At 32.4% G+C, this 20,692-nt stretch overlaps 3 protein-coding genes and 4 long non-coding RNA genes across 7 annotated transcripts; 3 read left to right on the top strand and 4 right to left on the bottom strand.

Annotated features, from left to right (window-relative positions):
- The first annotated feature begins 1,384 nt into the window (after positions 1-1,384).
- LOC110691934 lies at positions 1,385-2,639 on the top strand. The gene is made up of 4 exons (XM_021868914.1): positions 1,385-1,851; positions 1,957-2,060; positions 2,156-2,301; positions 2,401-2,639. Exons 1-4 carry the CDS (start codon positions 1,815-1,817, stop codon positions 2,438-2,440), a joined length of 327 nt encoding a protein of 108 aa, XP_021724606.1. The 5' UTR covers positions 1,385-1,814; the 3' UTR covers positions 2,441-2,639.
- Positions 2,640-3,881: 1,242 nt separating this feature from the next.
- On the bottom strand, positions 3,882-8,677 carry LOC110691933. The gene is made up of 6 exons (XM_021868913.1): positions 8,640-8,677; positions 5,906-5,977; positions 5,697-5,800; positions 5,446-5,591; positions 5,265-5,346; positions 3,882-4,354 (listed from the first exon to the last, which is right to left on the bottom strand). The coding sequence occupies exons 2-6, from the start codon at positions 5,940-5,942 to the stop codon at positions 4,241-4,243; spliced, it is 483 nt and encodes a 160-aa protein (XP_021724605.1). The 5' UTR covers positions 5,943-5,977; positions 8,640-8,677; the 3' UTR covers positions 3,882-4,240.
- A 98-nt stretch (positions 8,678-8,775) lies between these two features.
- Positions 8,776-10,683, bottom strand: LOC110691932. Its single transcript, XR_002505360.1, has 3 exons — positions 10,291-10,683; positions 9,174-9,188; positions 8,776-8,800 (listed from the first exon to the last, which is right to left on the bottom strand). It is a non-coding gene; the product is annotated as an uncharacterized LOC110691932 (long non-coding RNA).
- Positions 10,684-12,422: 1,739 nt separating this feature from the next.
- LOC110692035 (dnaJ homolog subfamily C member 17-like) lies at positions 12,423-15,597 on the bottom strand. The gene is made up of 4 exons (XM_021869028.1): positions 15,568-15,597; positions 14,588-15,253; positions 14,279-14,467; positions 12,423-12,736 (listed from the first exon to the last, which is right to left on the bottom strand). Exons 1-4 carry the CDS (start codon positions 15,595-15,597, stop codon positions 12,698-12,700), a joined length of 924 nt encoding a protein of 307 aa, XP_021724720.1. The 3' UTR covers positions 12,423-12,697.
- A 1-nt stretch (position 15,598) lies between these two features.
- LOC110691930 lies at positions 15,599-16,127 on the top strand. The gene is made up of 3 exons (XR_002505358.1): positions 15,599-15,752; positions 15,858-15,961; positions 16,058-16,127. It is a non-coding gene; the product is annotated as an uncharacterized LOC110691930 (long non-coding RNA).
- Positions 16,128-16,130: 3 nt separating this feature from the next.
- On the top strand, positions 16,131-16,647 carry LOC110691931. The gene is made up of 2 exons (XR_002505359.1): positions 16,131-16,203; positions 16,303-16,647. It is a non-coding gene; the product is annotated as an uncharacterized LOC110691931 (long non-coding RNA).
- Positions 16,648-19,463: 2,816 nt separating this feature from the next.
- Positions 19,464-20,611, bottom strand: LOC110691929. The gene is made up of 4 exons (XR_002505357.1): positions 20,073-20,611; positions 19,864-19,967; positions 19,625-19,770; positions 19,464-19,525 (listed from the first exon to the last, which is right to left on the bottom strand). It is a non-coding gene; the product is annotated as an uncharacterized LOC110691929 (long non-coding RNA).
- Positions 20,612-20,692: the final 81 nt, after the last annotated feature.

The raw sequence follows: 20,692 nt of genomic DNA, 5'->3' as shown, positions 1-20,692 counted from the left end.
TTAATGGTTAAAGTTGTACATTGGCATTAGTGTCAATCAAAGTGTTGCGATTATTATGAAACGGAGGAAGTACTTATTATTTGTGACTGTTATATTGGGACTTGAAATAATTCATTCTAGTAAGGCTGAATTCGAATGCATATATCTCTCAAAATGAAAGTGATCTTGAGGTAATTCAGCTTAAAGATGATAGTTTGTTTCAAGAGCTTTTCAACAATAGGTTATAATGCTCAATTCTAAAGTGCTACTTCGCACATGTGCCAAAAAGGGGCATGTCTGTGCCTAGTCGAGTGGGGCGTTTTTAGTTCAGTTTCAAGAGTTTTCTAAAATAATATTTCTTCTATGACGACTATTTAAGCTATACTTTGGGAGTACTTTGGGACTTTATTATATGGTTTTTCTGTGTTTTTAAAGGACTCTTTAGTTGATCAATTAGATCACACATTTTGAGCCATTAAGAATTAGGACTCCCTTATATTATTCTCTTATTCTTTCTCCATCATAGCGAAGAAGCTCTCGAATCCCCAACCTGTCGATGTAGGTCTATTTGACAGAACCACGTAAATGTTTTGTGTTATTTGTTTATCTTCTTTATAGCTTTTCTCGTTCATGTTTTTCATTGACTTATTATGCAATGATTAAACATAATATAACACCACCCATATTTCCTAACAGTGACCCACTCACAATTCTTGTACTTTGGTATAAAATTTAAAAATCATAAAAAAAAAGGGTAAACTGTCGAAATTTGTTAACTCTTATACCAATTTACTATGTTAACTTCTTTACCAATTTGTTGCGGGTGATAATTTTTATATAATGTGTCAAACTGTCATCACAATGCTAACTTTTATACTAATGTAGTTAATTGACCCATTAAAGTTTATATTAATAGCATAATTTATATCAACTTTTTTATGATAACAATTTTATGTTTGATTACTCGTTATTCATGTCTACGCCGATGGTTGTTATTAGGTCTTTTGAGGACATAGTGAAGAGAATAATGCAGAATTTCTTTGTTGAGTAGATTTATTTTTAGGGTGGAATAATTTTTTTGGGTGGAAAAATTATATGGGATGTATATATAGTGGGGTTTTGGAGGCAATAAGAATTTGAGTAGAATTAGGAATATGGAATTGTAGATGAAAAAATATAACGAACCAAGTTTTTTTTTTTATTAAAAGATAAATTTAAAGTTTGTTACACAAATAAGGTAAAGTGGTTAGTATTATCAAACCGTAACAACTCAACTAAAACGTTAATTTTGTAAAAAAAAAAACATAATTTTATTTATTTATCTTGTTAACTTAGGATAAGGGCTGAAAAATTATCATTATGTTTCACATATTTGTTGATAATTAAATTATTAGACACCAATAAATTAGCCAAAATTACTTTTCAGAAAATCTAGTTTACAACTTTACACTCACTAAGTTACCCTATTCGTTGTCTTCAAAAAACAAAAAAAAAAAGTTATTCTATTTGTTTAACTATCCAAGACTCGTGAGAGTGAAGTGTAGCTCAAGTAGTTATAAGTCCTTATAACTCTTTTTGGATTCTATGTAATATAACTATAAAAAGATCGATTTTCATTTAAAAAAAAAAAAAAAAAAAAGAACCATCCAAAGACTCGTTGAACTATCCAAGATTCCATTCCCTCGACTTTCTCTCTCCTACAGTAACAGTAAACCATGAACTATCTATCCATATGTTCTAATTAGGGTTTACAATTAATATCAATTAACACTATGTAACTATGTAGTTGCTTTTTTTCAGGAAATTACAAGTATTTTGATGAGTTGCTGCTAAAAATGACTACTTTATATGGGTTGCTGCTAAATTCTTCCGGTACCAATTTCTTTTACTTTGCTATTCTCTAAATTTTTTTGTTAATTGAATTGTTGTATTGAAGATATTAATAAAAAAATTCACTGCCCTTTTCAATTGATGTAGTTTTGGGTCATAAAAATGGAAACTCAATGCTTTCGTTTCGATATCGATTGTCTACTGAAGTCAATTCTAGAGACTTGATTGCTTGTAATTTTGTACCAAAATGGGTAAATAATTGTCTTCTTGTTCTATTGATTTTTTTTTATAAGCATATTAGTGTTTTGTATAGAATTTCTGAATTGCCCATCTTATATATTGGTAGAATTTAAGGTCAGAGATCAATTATTCAAACAAGAGGCAGATTCGACCTCGGTTTTCGATGTCTAGGGGAGGAAGTTATGGATTAAAGTTTGATGATGAGAGTGATGAGAACCCATTTTGGGTGCAATTTTCTAAGGAAACAATCAGGTATTAGGATTAGAAGAATTTGTGTGGAACTATATTGAGGTTGGGGGAGTAGTAGCTTGTAATTCAACTGAGTGGTTTGTTGTGCCATATTCTTTTCAGGGGTTTGAAGTCATTGCTTGCTCAACAACCTGGCAGCTGAAGTACATAGAATGGTCGAGTTTTCAGGACACGGTACCGCCTTTGCCTAACTTTTGGATGCATATTTGTTTATGTGTATTGCAATATTATGCTGCTGTTGATTAATGTAAGCCTTTTCCAGGTTGAAATAATTCCTGTCTAAACTTCAAATACTTGTATATGCTTGTGAAAACATGCTACTAGAGTTCTGATTGGACTTGCGTCCCCTCTCCATAAAAATTGCCTTTATCTCGATGTTTTACAATGGAAACTCTCATTGTATATTGTCTTTGATGATAATTAGACTGATGAAAGCAGAATTGCTTATGTGATCCGACTTTAAACAAAAGTCTCTGAATCAGAATACGTTAAACTGTCAGCTCAATATGTTGATTTGGCTACCTAGATGCTTAGTACCATTTAACATAGTCTAGTGTCTTGTATGTATGGAAGTGCATAGATGATGGAGTATCCTGGACATAAAATCTTCTAAATCCTTTGGCTAATCATAGATGAATGTTGTTATGTATACAACAATTTTCTGCCGCAGTGAAATGATTTAAGCCATGCTGGGATAGAACAAAAACCCAAAGTTTATTTGTGTGTGTGTGTGTTTTTTTTTCACCAGTATTGACAAATAAGCGTGAATGGAGGACAAGGAATATTCTCTTTCCAACCTAAGAGCAGATGAAACATGGGAGTAATACGAAGTAATTACTTGTACCCTTTTGGAGTTTTGGTACAAGGTTTATCAGTACATTACTCTGTATTTTATTGATGCTATCAGTGTCATTTTTCATGAAGACATGAGATCTATAGGACACTATCTCATCTTATATTGACTTAGATGTCTATCTTATATTGACTATAAGAATGACCATGTATAAGTTCCCATATCTTTTCAACCCCTTAATGAACACCTTAAAGTGATTGAATATGTTGATTTGGTTACAGAGATGTATAATGTCTATAATCTCTCCCAATCGTGATAACTGATTTTTTTAGCCGTCCTTCATTCAAGTCCCATTTAATGGCACCCTAGATTGTATATCAAAGACCTTTAAGGTTAATGCCTAGTCCTTGTTTGAACTGCTATGAGACTTTTCCATGGAAAGCAGTAATTGATGAATACAGAGGATAATATGTCTAATATCTGGCCGTCACTGCCTTGGATTATCAACTAGTTATACTAAAATAATGCAATGAAGATGAAGGATTCAAGATGAAGGATTCACAAATAACTAGTTGATAATCCAATGAAGATGAAGGATTCTTGACTACCTATGTATGTAACATAATATTGAAATAGCCCTGTAGTTGAATCAAACCCATTCTCGGGGTCTTTATAGACAAGTTGATAAATTTGTTATAATTCCAAATCAACTTATATGACCTTAGGGGATACCCCACACATTCACTTTAATTTTTGGAAAAAAAATCTCAAAATTGACTCGAAAACAGGCTAGAAGATACAGGTTGGTTTGAAGGTAATACAACATTAACACATCATTCAATGATACTTCTGCACTAAGGGTAGTACACAGACTACACACTTCATGTGCCATAAGATATTAAACCAAATTGCATAATAATGGCGAATCAAAATAATAGGCAAACAAGACTTAACTTCTATCATTCTTTTTACCAAAGCCTTTTGTCCTAGTTCACTAGTCCGTACTCTACACTGTATACAATTTAAATATATCATGATGAGCCTCACAAAAATGAAATGATGTGATCAAGCTACAGATTAGTCAACGCTACAGATATGTTTAGTGTTTCTTTGTGATTAAGCTAGAGTTGAGCCCAAAAACAGTTTGCATTATGCAGGTTTTCGCAGAAGTAGAGCCAACACATAAGAAAGAGCTGCATCAATTGAGGACAAAGCAACAACAAGCGCAGCTACAAGTACAAGGGTGAGGGTGGCAGTTCGTAGCTGCAACAAAAAACAGAAAGAGGAAAATATAAGATTTTCTACCCCCTAGTGAAATACACAAGGCAGTGACGGCCAGATATTAGACATATTATCCTCTGTATTCATCAATTACTGTTTCCATGGATCAGTCCCATAGCAGTTCAAACAAGGACTAGGCATTAACCTTAAAGGTCTTTGATATACAATCTAGGGTGCCATTAAATGGGACTTGAATGAAGGACGGCTAAAAAAATCAGTTATCACGATTGGGAGAGATTATAGACATTATACATCTCTGTAACCAAATCAACATATTCAACCACTTCAAGGTGTTCATTAAGGGGTTGAAATGATATGGGCACTTATACATGGTCATTCTTATAAACTTTGGGTTTTTGTTCTATCCTAGCATAGCTTAAATCATTTCACTACGGCAGAAAATTTCTGTATACATAACATTCATCTATGATTAGCCAAAGGATTTAGAAGATTTTATGTCCAGGATACTCCATCATCTATGCACTTCCATATATACAAGACACTAGACTATGTTAAATGGTACTAAGCATCTAGGTAGCCAAATCAACATATTGAGCTGACAGTTTAACGTATTCTGATTCAGAGACTTCTGTTTAAAGTCGGATCACATAAGCAATTCTGCTTTCATCAGTCTAATTATCATCAAAGACAATATACAATGAGAGTTTCCATTGTAAAACATCGAGATAAAGGCAATTTTTATGGAGAGGGGACGCAAGTCCAATCAGAACTCTAGTAGCAAGTTTTCACAAGCACAAACAAGCATATACAAGTATTTGAAGTTTAGACAAGAATTATTTCAACCTGGAAAAGGCTTACATTAATCAACAGCAGCAGAATATTACAATACACATAAACAAATATGCATCCAAAAGTTAGGCAAAGGCGGTACCGTGTCCTGAAAACTCGGCCATTCTATGTACTTCAGCTGCTCAGGTTGTTGAGCAAGGAAAGCAAGCAAAGACTTCAAACCCCTGAAAAGAATATGGCACAACAGACCACTTAGTTGAATTACAAGCTACTACTCCCCCAACCTCAATATAGTTCCACACAAATTCTTCTAATCCTAATACCTGATTGTTTCCTTAGAAAAATGCACCCAAAATGGGTCCTCATCACTCTCATCATCAAACTTTAATCCATAACTTCCTCCCCTAGACATCGAAAACCGAGGTCGAATCTGCCTCTTGTTTGAATAATTGATCTCTGACCTTAAATTCTACCAATATATAAGATGGGCAATTCAGAAATTCTATACAAAACACTAATATGCTTATAAAAAAAAAAAAAAAAAAATCAATAGAACAAGAAGACAATTATTTACCCATTTTGGTACAAAATTACAAGCAATCAAGTCTCTAGAATTGACTTCAGTAGACAATCGATATCGAAACGAAAGCATTGGGTTTCCATTTTTATGACCCAAAACTACATCAATTGAAAAGGGCAGTGAATTTTTTTATTAATATCTTCAATACAACAATTCAATTAACAAAAAAATTTAGAGAATAGCAAAGTAAAAGAAATTGGTACCGGAAGAATTTAGCAGCAACCCATATAAAGTAGTCATTTTTAGCAGCAACTCATCAAAATACTTGTAATTTCCTGAAAAAAAGCAACTACATAGTTACATAGTGTTAATTGATATAATTGTAAACCCTAATTAGAACATATGGATAGATAGTTCATGGTTTACTGTTACTGTAGGAGAGAGAAAGTCGAGGGAATGGAATCTTGGATAGTTCAACGAGTCTTTGGATGGTTCTTTTTTTTTTTTTTTTTTTTAAATGAAAATCGATCTTTTTATAGTTATATTACATAGAATCCAAAAAGAGTTATAAGGACTTATAACTACTTGAGCTACACTTCACTCTCACGAGTCTTGGATAGTTAAACAAATAGAATAACTTTTTTTTTTTGTTTTTTGAAGACAACGAATAGGGTAACTTAGTGAGTGTAAAGTTGTAAACTAGATTTTCTGAAAAGTAATTTTGGCTAATTTATTGGTGTCTAATAATTTTAATTATCAACAAATATATGAAACATAATGATAATTTTTCAGCCCTTATCCTAAGTTAACAAGATAAATAAATAAAATTATGTTTTTTTTTTTTTACAAAATTAACGTTTTATTTGAGTTGTTACGGTTTGATAATACTAACCACTTTACCTTATTTGTGTAACAAACTTTAAATTTATCTTTTAATAAAAAAAAAAAACTTGGTTCTTTATATTTTTTCATCTACAATTCCCTATATCTAATTCTACTCAAATTCTTATTGCCTCCAAAACCCCACTATATATACATCCCATATAATTTTTCCACCCAAAAAAATTATTCCACTCTAAAAATAAATCTACTCAACAAAGAAATTCTGCATTATTCTCTTCACTATGTCCTCAAAAGACCTAATAACAACCATCGGCGTAGACATGAATAACGAGTAATCAAACATAAAATTGTTATCATAAAAAAGTTGATATAAATTATGCTATTAATATAAACTTTCATGGGTCAATTAACCACATTAGTATAAAAGTTAGCATTGTGATGACAGTTTGACACATTATATAAAAATTATCACCCGCAACAAATTGGTAAAGAAGTTAACATAGTAAATTGGTATAAAAGTTAACAAATTTTGACAGTTTACCTTTTTTTTATGATTTTTAAATTTTATACCAAAGTACAAGAATTGTGAGTGGGTTACTGTTAGGAAATATGGGTGGTGTTATATTATGTTTAATCATTGCATAATAAGTCAATGAAAAACATGAACGAGAAAAGCAATAAAGAAGATAAACAAATAACACAAAACATTTACGTGGTTCTGTCAAATTAGACCTACATCGACAGGTTGGGGATTCGAGAGCTTCTTCGCTATGATGGAGAAAGAATAAGAGAATAATATAAGGGAGTCCTAATTCTTAATGGCTCAAAATGTGTGATCTAATTGATCAACTAAAGAGTCCTTTAAGCCAATCATACAAGTATACATTTTAAGTACGTAATGGTAACAAACTAACAAACTAATAGAGGCCTCAGACAAACTAGGCCCATTTAATAAATGTTGGACTTGGCAGAATGTACAAAGTATGACATTAGGCACAATTATTTTATAGTCCATTACTTGGAGTTTAGTTTCCCAAAAAAAAAAAAAAAAAACACACACACACACAAACTAAACTAAACTAAAATAATTAGATGGAAAAATTATAACAATCCCTCTATGAAGAATTAAATCATGAAAATCCAGCTAACATATGAAGACTTATAAAGGAGAAAAGAACAATAGTACAATACAAAATGGCAGTTTAAGACAAATTTAGAAAACCAATCCTACTATTTAAGGTGTTATAATGAATGTGAAAGACAGGAGTGCATCCATTTTGAAATCATTAGCCATTATAACCACTGTCTAATGACAACTCAATTTGTACTACAATTTAAATAAAAACCATTAAAAAGAAAAGAAGGGGCAAATATAGAACAAGGAAAGAATTAATCATAGATTCCATGTGAAATATTTTTGAGTAATATTGGTACATTGTAGGACACACCCAGAATATCATGAACACTCAACATCATGATCATATACACAAAAACTAAATTTGAACAAAAATTACATCCCTGATCCCTCTAAAAAAAAATAAAAAAATCCTCATATCATACTTCCCACAAACAATTCTTGGTTAAAATTGGGATTTGGGACATAAATACACAACATAACACTAACTAAAACTACATGATACATTGAATTATAAATTATAATATATGCTTTTTTTTATACAAGTATCATATAGTATAAACCATAAAAAACCCCATCAAATTCATATACTCAACATCATGATCATATACACAAAAAAAAAAAATCACAAAAAAAAAAAGCACAAAATAACGAAATATACATTGCAGAACAATTAATGAACAAAAGATCGAAACTTAGAATAAGAATAAAAAAAATTGTTTTGAATAACAGAAATTAACAATACAAATTTTAGGCATATTTCGACTATATTCAAGCAAGAACAACAACAATAATCAAATAATCAAATAATCTGAACAACCCATCATCATTACTTTTAAATCGAGCATAATAAACAACAAAACAGCACAAATCTACCATTTTCCCGTAAAAAACAAAAATACAATCAACAACAGATTTTAGGCATATTTCGACTATATTCAAGCAAGAACAACAACAATCAAATACAAAAATAGAAAAACTGTATTAAAAAAAAAACGAAATGGAAACAAAGTAATTACCTTTGACGGCTTGAAGGAGATTTGAAGATGGAGAACTGGAGATCAAAAGAAAAAATCAAGAATGTAGATTATCAGAACTTGAAATAAAAAAAAAAAAAAACCGAAACGAAAACGAAAAAAATCGAAAAAATTAACAAAAAAATTACCTTGAGGTTTGACGGCTTGAAGGAGAGGAAGATTTGAAAAAAAAAAAAAAACGAGAATGGAAAAGTCAGAAATCAGAACTTTAGATCCAAAACAAAAATGAAACGAAAACAAAAACCCTAAATAAAAAAAGTAAAAAACCGAAACGAAAACGAAAAAAATCAAAACGAAAACAACAAAAATTAACTAAAAATTACCTTGAGGTTTGATGGCTTGAAGGAGAGGAAGATTTGAAAAAAAAAAAACGAGAATGGAAAAGTCAGAAATCAGAACTTTAGATCCAAAACAAAAATGAAACGAAAACAAAAATCCTAAATAAAAAAAAGTAAAAAACCGAAACGAAAACGAAAAAAATCAAAACGAAAACAACAAAAATTAACAAAAAATTACCTTGAGGTTTGACGGCTTGAAGGAGAGGAAGATTTGGAAAAAAAAAAAAAAAAAACGAGAATGGAAAAGTCAGAAATCAGAACTTTAGATCCAAAACAAAAATGAAACGAAAACAAAAACCCTAAATAAACAAACCGAAACAAAAACGAAAACAAATCAAAACGAAAACAAATCAAATTAACAAAAAATTACCTTAAGTTTTCACGGCTTGAAGGAGAGGCAGATTTGAAAAAACAAAAAAACGAGAATGGAAAAGCCAGAAATCAGAACTTTAGGGGTCCGTTTGGTAGGGTGTAAAACATTTTCAATGTAAAATGATTTGAAAAACTCATTTTCCAAAAAGTTTTCCGTTGTTTAGTTGAATGGAAAATGATTTTCCATTTTAAGTATTTTCCATTGTTTGGTTGAACAGAAAATTATTTACTAATGTAAAACTTCAATTCTAATTGTATTCTCTTATCATATTGTATTCTCTTGTCATTTCTTTTACTCCTTTTCTTTTCTTTTTATTATTTTCAAATATTTTCTTACTCATTATTATCTACCCCAATATATTATACTATATTTTACTTCAAACATAATAATATAAAATTTATACAAATTTTGATGGGAATAGGAATATCTGAGAAGTACACAAGGAGGATATGTACAGGAAAGCATAATAAACGACCTACTCATACTAGAAAATTCAACTACTCATATATGTGAAATTCTATGTACAGGGGAAGCATAATATGTAAGATTCTATGTTTCGATTGCCTGTTAAATTTATGACTGAAAATAAATTTATATCTAAAATCATATGAAAAAATTATATTAGAAATCATAATTTATATCTGATTTATTTCTGAAATATGAGCTACTCAATAATATCGCCATTAAAATTCAACTACTATAAATTGTGTTTTATAATCAGAAATCAAGCATTAAAATCAAAAACACAATTTATACCACAGAAATCAACTAAATTACAATAAAAATGAACAATACTAGAAGCTAATCAATGATAAACCCTAGATTATGAAATTGATGTTCAACTATCTAACCACTACCTAAGAAGCTAATTCAATGGAGGAGAAAGCTAAAAAGCTTCTTAAATGGAGGATAGAAAGCTCACAAATCAGTTCAATGGAGGAGATAATGCTCACACGCTGCGCCGCTTCAATGGAGAATCCAGAGTACACTTTAATGGGGGAGATGAAGCACAGAAGTCGCTTTAATGGAGTACGCTACCTCAGAGAAGCGAAAGACCCAAAAACCAAGCCCTATTTGAGACCTCACAAGCTGCTTCAATGGAGGAGGGAGAAAAAATCGGGGAAGGATATGAGCTCTAGGAGAGAGAATCGTTTTTTTGGAGGATAATGTTTTCCTTTGATTTTTGGAGGAAAATGTTTTCAACTGTGATTGAGAGTAGAAGAGTATGTAAAACGGCTGAATGGCTGATAGAGTGGTTTTTTTTTTCTAGGTTTAGGTTTTACTTGTTCAGTTGATCTAACCGTCTATATTCAATCTCAACATCTAACCGTTCATTTTTTTTTTTTTTTTTTTTTGTAGATTCAAGAATATTCATCTAGATCTAACGGTCTAGATTTTTTTTGTGTGCTTTTCGAGGTCTTTTTGACCGTTTTTTTAATTATTTATTATTATTATTATTTTGAGGGATTATTATTATTATTATTATTTTTATTATTGTTAGTATAATTATTTGTTAATATTATTATTATTACTAGTTTACTACTACTATTATTATAATATTATTATAATTATTATTATTATTACTATTATTATTATTATTATTATTATTATTACTATTATTATTATTATTAGTTTATTACTTATAAGTTATAAATTGTAAGAAACGCAAATGTTTCAAAATTGAAATTGATTCAATACGACATAGTTAATGACTTAATGAGTTAATGCACATCAATATCTGACATCTCTATATGTATATTATATATATATCTGTGAGTTTGTGACTGTATATCAGTATATATAATAAACTAATAATAACTTAATAAGTAATAATACGAATAACTAATAAAGTAATGAAAATCTAACCATTGTTTTTCATGGGCATTCAATCTAACCGTTGTATATTTGACTATTCGTACATTAGTATTGCATAATGATTTCATCACCACTTTAGTGATTTCGTGATTTCGTCCATTTAACTTATTAAGTTGTTTGAGTTAGTAATCTAAATAAAGTAACAAACTAAATAACAAATCCATTTAATCTCGTTTAAGTTATAATTTATAAGAAATGCAATGTTTGGAAATGGAAATTGATTTAATACGATATTGTTAAATTAATGTATATGTAATTATAGATTAATTATTATGTATATCATATCGTACGAATGTACGGTTGGTATCATTATCATACTATCATTGCCTCATTGAATTATTGGTATGTACTATAATCGATAAACATATTTATTATTTACATATCTGATTATTAAAACTTAAAAGTTTAAAACACTTGTTGATCAATCTAATTGAATACTTGTACATTCTTAATTATCGATTTATCGTATTATATGTATCAACTCATTAAATCATGGTCATGACGCGATCTTTAAAACAATCATGAATTCATGACCCAAACCGCTTATAAACCGAACCGACATGATCCAAACCGTTCATAAACCGAACCAATTGAACTGTGTAAACCCTCCACTAAACCGGCCCATTTCAAACTGAACCGACATGATTCGCACCGTTTATAAACCGAACCGATATTGACCCGGGTAAACCCACCCCTAAACCGACCCATTTCCAACCAAACCGGCTTGATCCAAACCGTTTGTAAACCGAACTGACATTGACCCGGGTAAACCCGCCCCCTAAACCGACCCGTATCAAACCGAACCGACATAATCCGAATCGTTTATAAACCGACCCGCTTATGACCCAAACCGAATTTAAACCGCAAAGAAATAAACCGAAACCAAACCGAGCCGTGACTAACCCAAACCGAACCAAACCGACCCGCCAGCTAAACTAAACCGTTTCAATCCGAACCGCTCCAAACCGAAACCGACTCAAACCGAGGTCAAACCGAACCGCCAGACCGAAGTCCCACCCCTAATTATTTATCATAATGCTAGTGATGTCATAGTTTGCTATGCTATACTACAATGGTATTGTATATTTCAGATGAATTCATTGTTGCAAATTTTAAACGAATACACGCTCTTAAGTGAGTAAATGTACATACAATCGTGACCGAATTATAATTCTAAGATGACGATCAACTTGTATAAATATACAAAGATTTTTCAAAGCATTACAACTTTACAAGTTTGCAAGCTTAGAATAGCTTCTGATAGGTAATTTGTAGCTCCGTGACCTTTGGGCCATTGTTGTGCACACTTGTGATGGAAAATGGTTCTTCATACAGTTGTGATGGGATCCTCAGAAGATAAACTTTAATTCTGTCAAGAGGAAGCAGTCATCCAAAGCGACAGTCTGTCGGGTGAAGCCCGGAGCTTCTGCAGTGAAATCAATAGCACTTTTGTCTTAAATTTCCTTCTTGTTTGTTTTTTGTTTCTCTGCAGCCTGTTCAGCAAGAAGGGAACAAAAGAAATAAGGAACAATTCATTAATATAAAAACTCATGGTAGTCAACATTATGATAGAATTAAAAACCATGCAATAAATCGCAAACATTAAAATAAAATAAAGAAATCTTCAAACAAACACAACATCATCATCAGTAGTCTAGTAATCCGTATAACCAACAGCCACATAACAGCACTAGCATTAGATAGATAGTAGATACCACAAAGAGATGCCAAAACATAAGATAAACAGTTTCCAAAGTACACCATGGGTTGTTTTACTAATAGGAAGTCGTTAGATACATTTTACAGAAACAAGAACCATGAAGCAAAATGGAGTAGCTATTTTTTATTTTTTTTTCTCGTGATCCAAAACCTAAAAAGTCAATAGAGCTTTATGCCAACCAAGTTCAAATCAGACCTTATACAAAGGGAGTTCATCAATTTCACACAGCTAAAAGATATGACATTTCATTATTATTCTGTTCTGCTTCTGCACTATATTGATGCAAAACATAGCTCACAGCATCGACATTCATAACAAAACTCCAAAACTAAAGACCTATGGAAACAACTTCCGGTAACACTCCCTCAGTCCCTCTGCCTTAACACTATGTTTGAATATGAAGATTGAGAGGGGAAGGGAGGTGAGGGACGGAAACATTTTCCTTATTTGGATAAGAAATAAGACAAGAGAAGGGAAAGGAAATGAAGGAATCCGTATTCCGTTACCCTTCTATAAACCAAATCCCTCCAATGTTAGAGAGATTTGGAGGAAAATTCACTACCCCCCCCCCCCTCCTCCTCTTCCTCCCTTTTCTACCCTCTTTTTCATTTATCTCCCTTTCCCTTTGGATTTTCACAGTCAACATGTGCAGGAAACATAGTACCCAGAGGAAATTTTGTTACAACATCATGAGCCAACACCAATCTCCACAGTCAACAACTCAAACTCAAATCTACGGACACTATATTCATTATTGGCAGTGGGTTTTACATGTCCATAGTCAGCAATCAGCAGAGACACCCAGTATTTGTTTCACTCTCCCTTCCTGTCTCTTGCTCACCCTCAACTGATCATGACAGAGGAGCTAACACTTTGAGATCCTCACTCCCTTCTATTTCAGGAGGATGCGATGTTATCCACACAGCAAGTCGGCAATGGATTAGATGTGACATTATCCTCAAATTGCATATCATTTATCTCTCTGGAGGCAGTTAATAGTAGTTTTCTACCATTGTACAGGGTACATATATAACAGATTAACAGATAAAGAGAGCCATAGTAGTTTTCTACCATTGTACAAGTACATATATAACAGATTAACAGATAAAGAGCGCCAACAGCAAATTTTTCATAATACCAAAAGCCCTACTTTAGCTTAATTACTTATAAGTGAATGAATTAGCAGGCTAAGCATTTAGCTATTAATCAACTAAACCTACACAATTCCTTTTCCTCTATTCACAATCCTCATACAAACTACAGATAGAGAATAACACTATAACAATCACATTATTACATAAAATAAATAACTAACCTTTCTGAGTTTATCAAGAACTGAATCCTCAAACGCCTGAAATCCCGCCCCAACAACATTCCCCATGGGTGCTTCGTCTCGCTCCACCGGAGCTTGGGCTCTAACAGAAGGCATTGGTTTAGTTGGTTCAAGAGGCAAAACCAGCAATGGATTTGATAAATCCCCAATCATAACTCCAGTAGCAGCAACCTATCAAAACAACCACAAACAATCAATTATTCAAATTCATCACTTAAAACAAAATTTCAATAAAATCCAACACTTAAATCAATCAAAATAAGCAAATTAAACATAAATTTCAATACTTACAGCATCCTCTTTTGATCCCATAACAACAAGTGCAGAAGAACAAGAACTCTTCTTCTTAGAACCCTTAATCACAATATTTTCAACATCTCCAAATTCCTCAAACAATTCCTTCAATCGACTCGCGCTATACTCGGAATCGCCCTTCTCCCAACTCACCTTCAACACCTTAATCTTATCCAATGCAACCCCACCAACACCACCCACATTCTCTCCCCTCTCCTCCTCAAAAACTGGTTTCTTCGCCAAACTAGCTTTAATTCTAGCAATTTCCTCAGCCAATTTCTTCATAATAGCCTCCTCTTCATCACGAGCCTTCTTCTCCGGATCAACAAACGATGCCCTTTCTCTCTCCTCCAAATCCGACATCATCCGACGTCGTTTCGCATCGAATTGCTTATCCCGAACCTTCTTCTCTCTCCTAACCCTAAGTAAATCATCGAATTCTTTCCTAGCTTTAGGATCTTTGAGAATTTCGTAAGAAACTCGAAGTTTCTGGAACTTAGCTGGAGCATCTGGGTCGTTGAGATTTTTATCTGGGTGTAATTCAATAGCTTTTTTTCGATATGCTGTGGAAATTTCTTTCTCAGTGAGCTTTGATCCTTCTTCTCCTGTAACTAACCCAAGAACTATGTAATGGTCTATTTCCTCAATTGTTATCTGTAAACCCTAAGAATAAAAAATTTAATTGGGGAAAAGGGATTTTATTTCGATAGTTTTATTTGAAGAGAGAGAAAGAATTGTGCTTTACACTCACTGAGTTATCCTATTCGTTGTCTTCAAAAAACAAAAAAAAAAAAAAGTTATTCTATTTGTTTAACTATCCAAGACTCGTGAGAGTGAAGTGTAGCTTAAGTAGTTATAAGTCCTTATAACTCTTTTTGGATTCTATGTAATATAACTATAAAAAGATCGATTTTCATTTAAAAAAAAAAAAACCATCCAAAGACTCGTTCAACTATTCAAGATTCCATTCCCTCAACTTTCTCTCTCCTACAGTAACAGTAAACCATGAACTACCTATCCATATGTTCTAATTAGGGTTTACAATTAATATCAATTAACACTATGTAACTATGTAGTTGCTTTTTTTCAGGAAATTACAAGTATTTTGATGAGTTGCTGCTAAAAATGACTACTTTATATGGGTTGCTGCTAAATTCTTCCGGTACCAATTTCTTTTACTTTGCTATTCTCTAAATTTTTTTGTTAATTGAACTGTTGTATTGAAGATATTAATAAAAAAATTCACTGCCCTTTTCAATTGATGTAGTTTTGGGTCATAAAAATGGAAACCCAATGCTTTCGTTTCGATATCGATTGTCTACTGAAGCCAATTCTAGAGACTTGATTGCTTGTAATTTTGTACCAAAATGGGTAAATAATTGTCTTCTTGTTCTATTGATTTTATTTTTATAAGCATATTAGTGTTTTGTATAGAATTTCTGAATTGCCCATCTTATATATTGGTAGAATTTAAGGTCAGAGATCAATTATTCAAACAAAAGGCAGATTCGACCTCGGTTTTCGATGTCTAAGGGAGGAAGTTATGGATTAAAGTTTGATGATGAGAGTGATGAGAACCCATTTTGGGTGCAATTTTCTAAGGAAACAATCAGGTATTAGGATTAGAAGAATTTGTGTGGAACTATATTGAGGTTGGGGGAGTAGTAGCTTGTAATTCAACTGAGTGGTTTGTTGTGCCATATTCTTTTCAGGGGTTTGAAGTCATTGCTTGCTCAACAACCTGACAGCTGAAGTACATAGAATGGTCGAGTTTTCAGGACACGGTACCGCCTTTGCCTAACTTTTGGATGCATATTTGTTTATGTGTATTGCAATATTATGCTGCTGTTGATTAATGTAAGCCTTTTCCAGGTTGAAATAATTCCTGTCTAAACTTCAAATACTTGTATATGCTTGTGAAAACATGCTACTAGAGTTCTGATTGGACTTGCGTCCCCTCTCCATAAAAATTGCCTTTATCTCGATGTTTTACAATGGAAACTCTCATTGTATATTGTCTTTGATGATAATTAGACTGATGAAAGCAGAATTGCTTATGTGATCCGACTTTAAACAAAAGTCTCTGAATCAGAATACGTTAAACTGTCAGCTCAATATGTTGATTTGGCTACCTAGATGCTTAGTACCATTTAACATAGTCTAGTGTCTTGTATATATGGAAGTGCATAGATGATGGAGTATCCTGGACATAAAATCTTCTAAATCCTTTGGCTAATCATAGATGAATGTTGTTATGTATACAACAATTTTCTGCCGCAGTGAAATGATTTAAGCCATGCTGGGATAGAACAAAAACCCAAAGTTTATTTGTGTGTGTGTGTGTGTGTTTTTTTCACCAGTATTGACAAATAAGCGTGAATGGAGGACAAGGAATATTCTCTTTCCAACCTAAGAGCAGATGAAACATGGGAGTAATACGAAGTAATTACTTGTACCCTTTTGGAGTTTTGGTACAAGGTTTATCAGTACATTACTCTGTATTTTATTGATGCTATCAGTGTCATTTTTCATGAAGACATGAGATCTATAGGACACTATCTCATCTTATATTGACTTAGATGTCTATCTTATATTGACTATAAGAATGACCATGTATAAGTGCCCATATCTTTTCAACCCCTTAATGAACACCTTAAAGTGATTGAATATGTTGATTTGGTTACAGAGATGTATAATGTCTATAATCTCTCCCAATCGTGATAACTGATTTTTTTAGCCGTCCTTCATTCAAGTCCCATTTAATGGCACCCTAGATTGTATATCAAAGACCTTTAAGGTTAATGCCTAGTCCTTGTTTGAACTGCTATGAGACTTTTCCATGGAAAGCAGTAATTGATGAATACAGAGGATAATATGTCTAATATCTGGCCGTCACTGCCTTGGATTATCAACTAGTTATACTAAAATAATGCAATGAAGATGAAGGATTCAAGATGAAGGATTCACAAATAAGTAGTTGATAATCCAATGAAGATGAAGGATTCTTGACTACCTATGTATGTAACATAATATTGAAATAGCCCTGTAGTTGAATCAAACCCATTCTCGGGGTCTTTATAGACAAGTTGATAAATTTGTTATAATTCCAAATCAACTTATATGACCTTAGGGGATACCCCACACATTCACTTTAATTTTTGGAAAAAAAATCTCAAAATTGACTCGAAAACAGGCTAGAAGATACAGGTTGGTTTGAAGGTAATACAACATTAACACATCATTCAATGATACTTCTGCACTAAGGGTAGTACACAGACTACACACTTCATGTGCCATAAGATATTAAACCAAATTGCATAATAATGGCGAATCAAAATAATAGGCAAACAAGACTTAACTTCTATCATTCTTTTTACCAAAGCCTTTTGTCCTAGTTCACTAGTCCGTACTCTACACTGTATACAATTTAAATATATCATGATGATCCTCACAAAAATGAAATGATGTGATCAAGCTACAGACTAGTCAACGCTACAGATATGTTTAGTGTTACTCTGTGATTAAGCTAGAGTCGAGCCCAAAAACATTTTGCATTATGCAGGTTTTCGCAGAAGCAGAACCAACACATAAGAAAGAGCTGCATCAATTGAGGACAAAGCAACAACAAGCGCAGCTACAAGTACAAGGGTGAGGGTGGCAGTTCGCAGCTGCAACAAAAAACAGAAAGAGGAAAATATAAGATTTTCTACCCCCTAGTGAAATACACAAGGCAGTGACGGCCAGATATTAGACATATTATCCTCTGTATTCATCAATTACTGTTTCCATGGAACAGTCCCATAGCAGCTCAAACAAGGACTAGGCATTAACCTTAAAGGTCTTTGATATACAATCTAGGGTGCCATTAAATGGGACTTGAATGAAGGACGACTAAAAAAATCAGTTATCACGATTGGGAGAGATTATAGACACTATACATCTCTGTAACCAAATCAACATATTCAACCACTTCAAGGTGTTCATTAAGGGGCTGAAATGATATGGGCACTTATACATGGTCATTCTTATAGTCAATATAAGATAGACATCTAAGTCAATATAAGATGAGATAATGTCCTATAGATCTCATGTCTTCATGAAAAATGACACTGATAGCGTCAATGAAATACAGAATAATGTACTGATAAACCTTGTACAAAAACTCCAAAAGGGTACAAGTAATTACTTTGTATTACTCCCATGTTTCATTTGCTCTTAGGTTGGAAAGAGAATATTCCTTGTCCTCCATTCACGCTTATTTGTCAATACTGGTGAAAAAAAAAACACACACACACACAAATAAACTTTGGGTTTTAGTTCTATCCCAGCATGGCTTAAATCATTTCACTGCGGCAGAAAATTGCTATATACATAACAACATTCATCTATGATTAGCCAAAGGATTTAGAAGATGTTATGTCCAGGATACTTCATCATCTATGCACTTCCATATATACAAGACACTAGACTATGTTAAATGGTACTAAGCATCTAGGTAGCCAAATCAACATATTAAGATGACAGTTTAACGTATTCTAATTCAGAGACTTCTGTTTAAAGTCGGATCACATAAGCAATTCTGCTTTCATTAGTCTAATTATCATCAAAGACAATATACAATGAGAGTTTCCATTGTAAAACATCGAGATAAAGGCAATTTTTATGGAGAAGGGACGCAAGTCCAATCGGAACTCTAGTAGCAAGTTTTCACAAGCACAAACAAGCATATACAAGTATTTGAAGTTTAGACAAGAATTATTCCAACCTGAAAAAGGCTTACACTAATCAACAGCAGCAAAATATTACAATACACATAAACAAATATGCATCCAAAAGTTAGGCAAAGGCAGTACCGTGTCTTGAAAACTCGGCCATTCTATGTACTTTAGCTGCATAGGTTGTTGAGAAAGGAAAGCAAGCAAAGACTTCAAACCCCTGAAAAGAATATGGCACAACAAACCACTCAGTTGAATTACAAGCTACTACTCCCCCAACCTCAATATAGTTCCACACAAATTCTTCTAATCCTAATACCTGATTGTTTCCTTAGAAAAATGCACCCAAAATGGGTCCTCATCACTCTCATCATCAAACTTTAATCCATAACTTCCTCCCCTAGACATCGAAAACCGAGATCAAATCTGCCTCTTGTTTGAATAATTGATCTCTGACCTTAAATTCTACCAATATATAAGATGGGCAATTCAGAAATTCTATACAAAACACTAATATGCTTATAAAAAAAAAATCAATAGAACAAGACAATTATTTACCCATTTTGGTACAAAATTACAAGCAATCAAGTCTCTAGAATTGGCTTCAGTAGACAATCGATATCGAAACGAAAGCATTGGGTTTCCATTTTTATGACCCAAAACTACATCAATTGAAAAGGGCAGTGAATTTTTTTATTAATATCTTCAATACAACAATTCAATTAACAAAAAAATTTAGAGAATAGCAAAGTAAAAGAAATTGGTACCGGAAGAATTTAGCAGCAACCCATATAAAGTAGTCATTTTTAGCAACAACTCATCAAAATACTTGTAATTTCCTGAAAAAAAGCAACTACATAGTTACATAGTGTTAATTGATATTAATTGTAAACCCTAATTAGAACATATGGATAGATAGTTCATGGTTTACTGTTACTGTAGGAGAGAGAAAGTTGAGGGAATGGAATCTTGGATAGTTGAACGAGTCTTTGGATGGTTCTTTTTTTTTTTTTTTTAAAATGAAAATCGATCTTTTTATAGTTATATTACATAGAATCCAAAAAGAGTTATAAGGACTTATAACTAATTGAGCTACACTTCATTCTCACGAGTCTTGGATAGTTAAACAAATAGAATAACTTTTTTTTTTTTGTTTTTTGAAGACAACGAATAGGGTAACTCAGTGAGTGTAAAGTTGTAAACTAGATTTTCTGAAAAGTAATTTTGGCTAATTTATTGGTGTCTAATAATTTTAATTATCAACAAATATATGAAACATAATGATTATTTTTCAGCCCTTATCCTAAGTTAACAAGATAAATAAATAAAATTATGTTTTTTTTTTTACAAAATTAACGTTTTATTTGAGTTGTTACGGTTTGATAAT

Source organism: Chenopodium quinoa, unplaced genomic scaffold (assembly GCF_001683475.1).
Source record: "Chenopodium quinoa cultivar QQ74 unplaced genomic scaffold, ASM168347v1, whole genome shotgun sequence".
Taxonomy (NCBI): Eukaryota; Viridiplantae; Streptophyta; class Magnoliopsida; order Caryophyllales; family Amaranthaceae; genus Chenopodium; species Chenopodium quinoa.
This window is presented reverse-complemented; position numbering and strand designations above follow the sequence as displayed.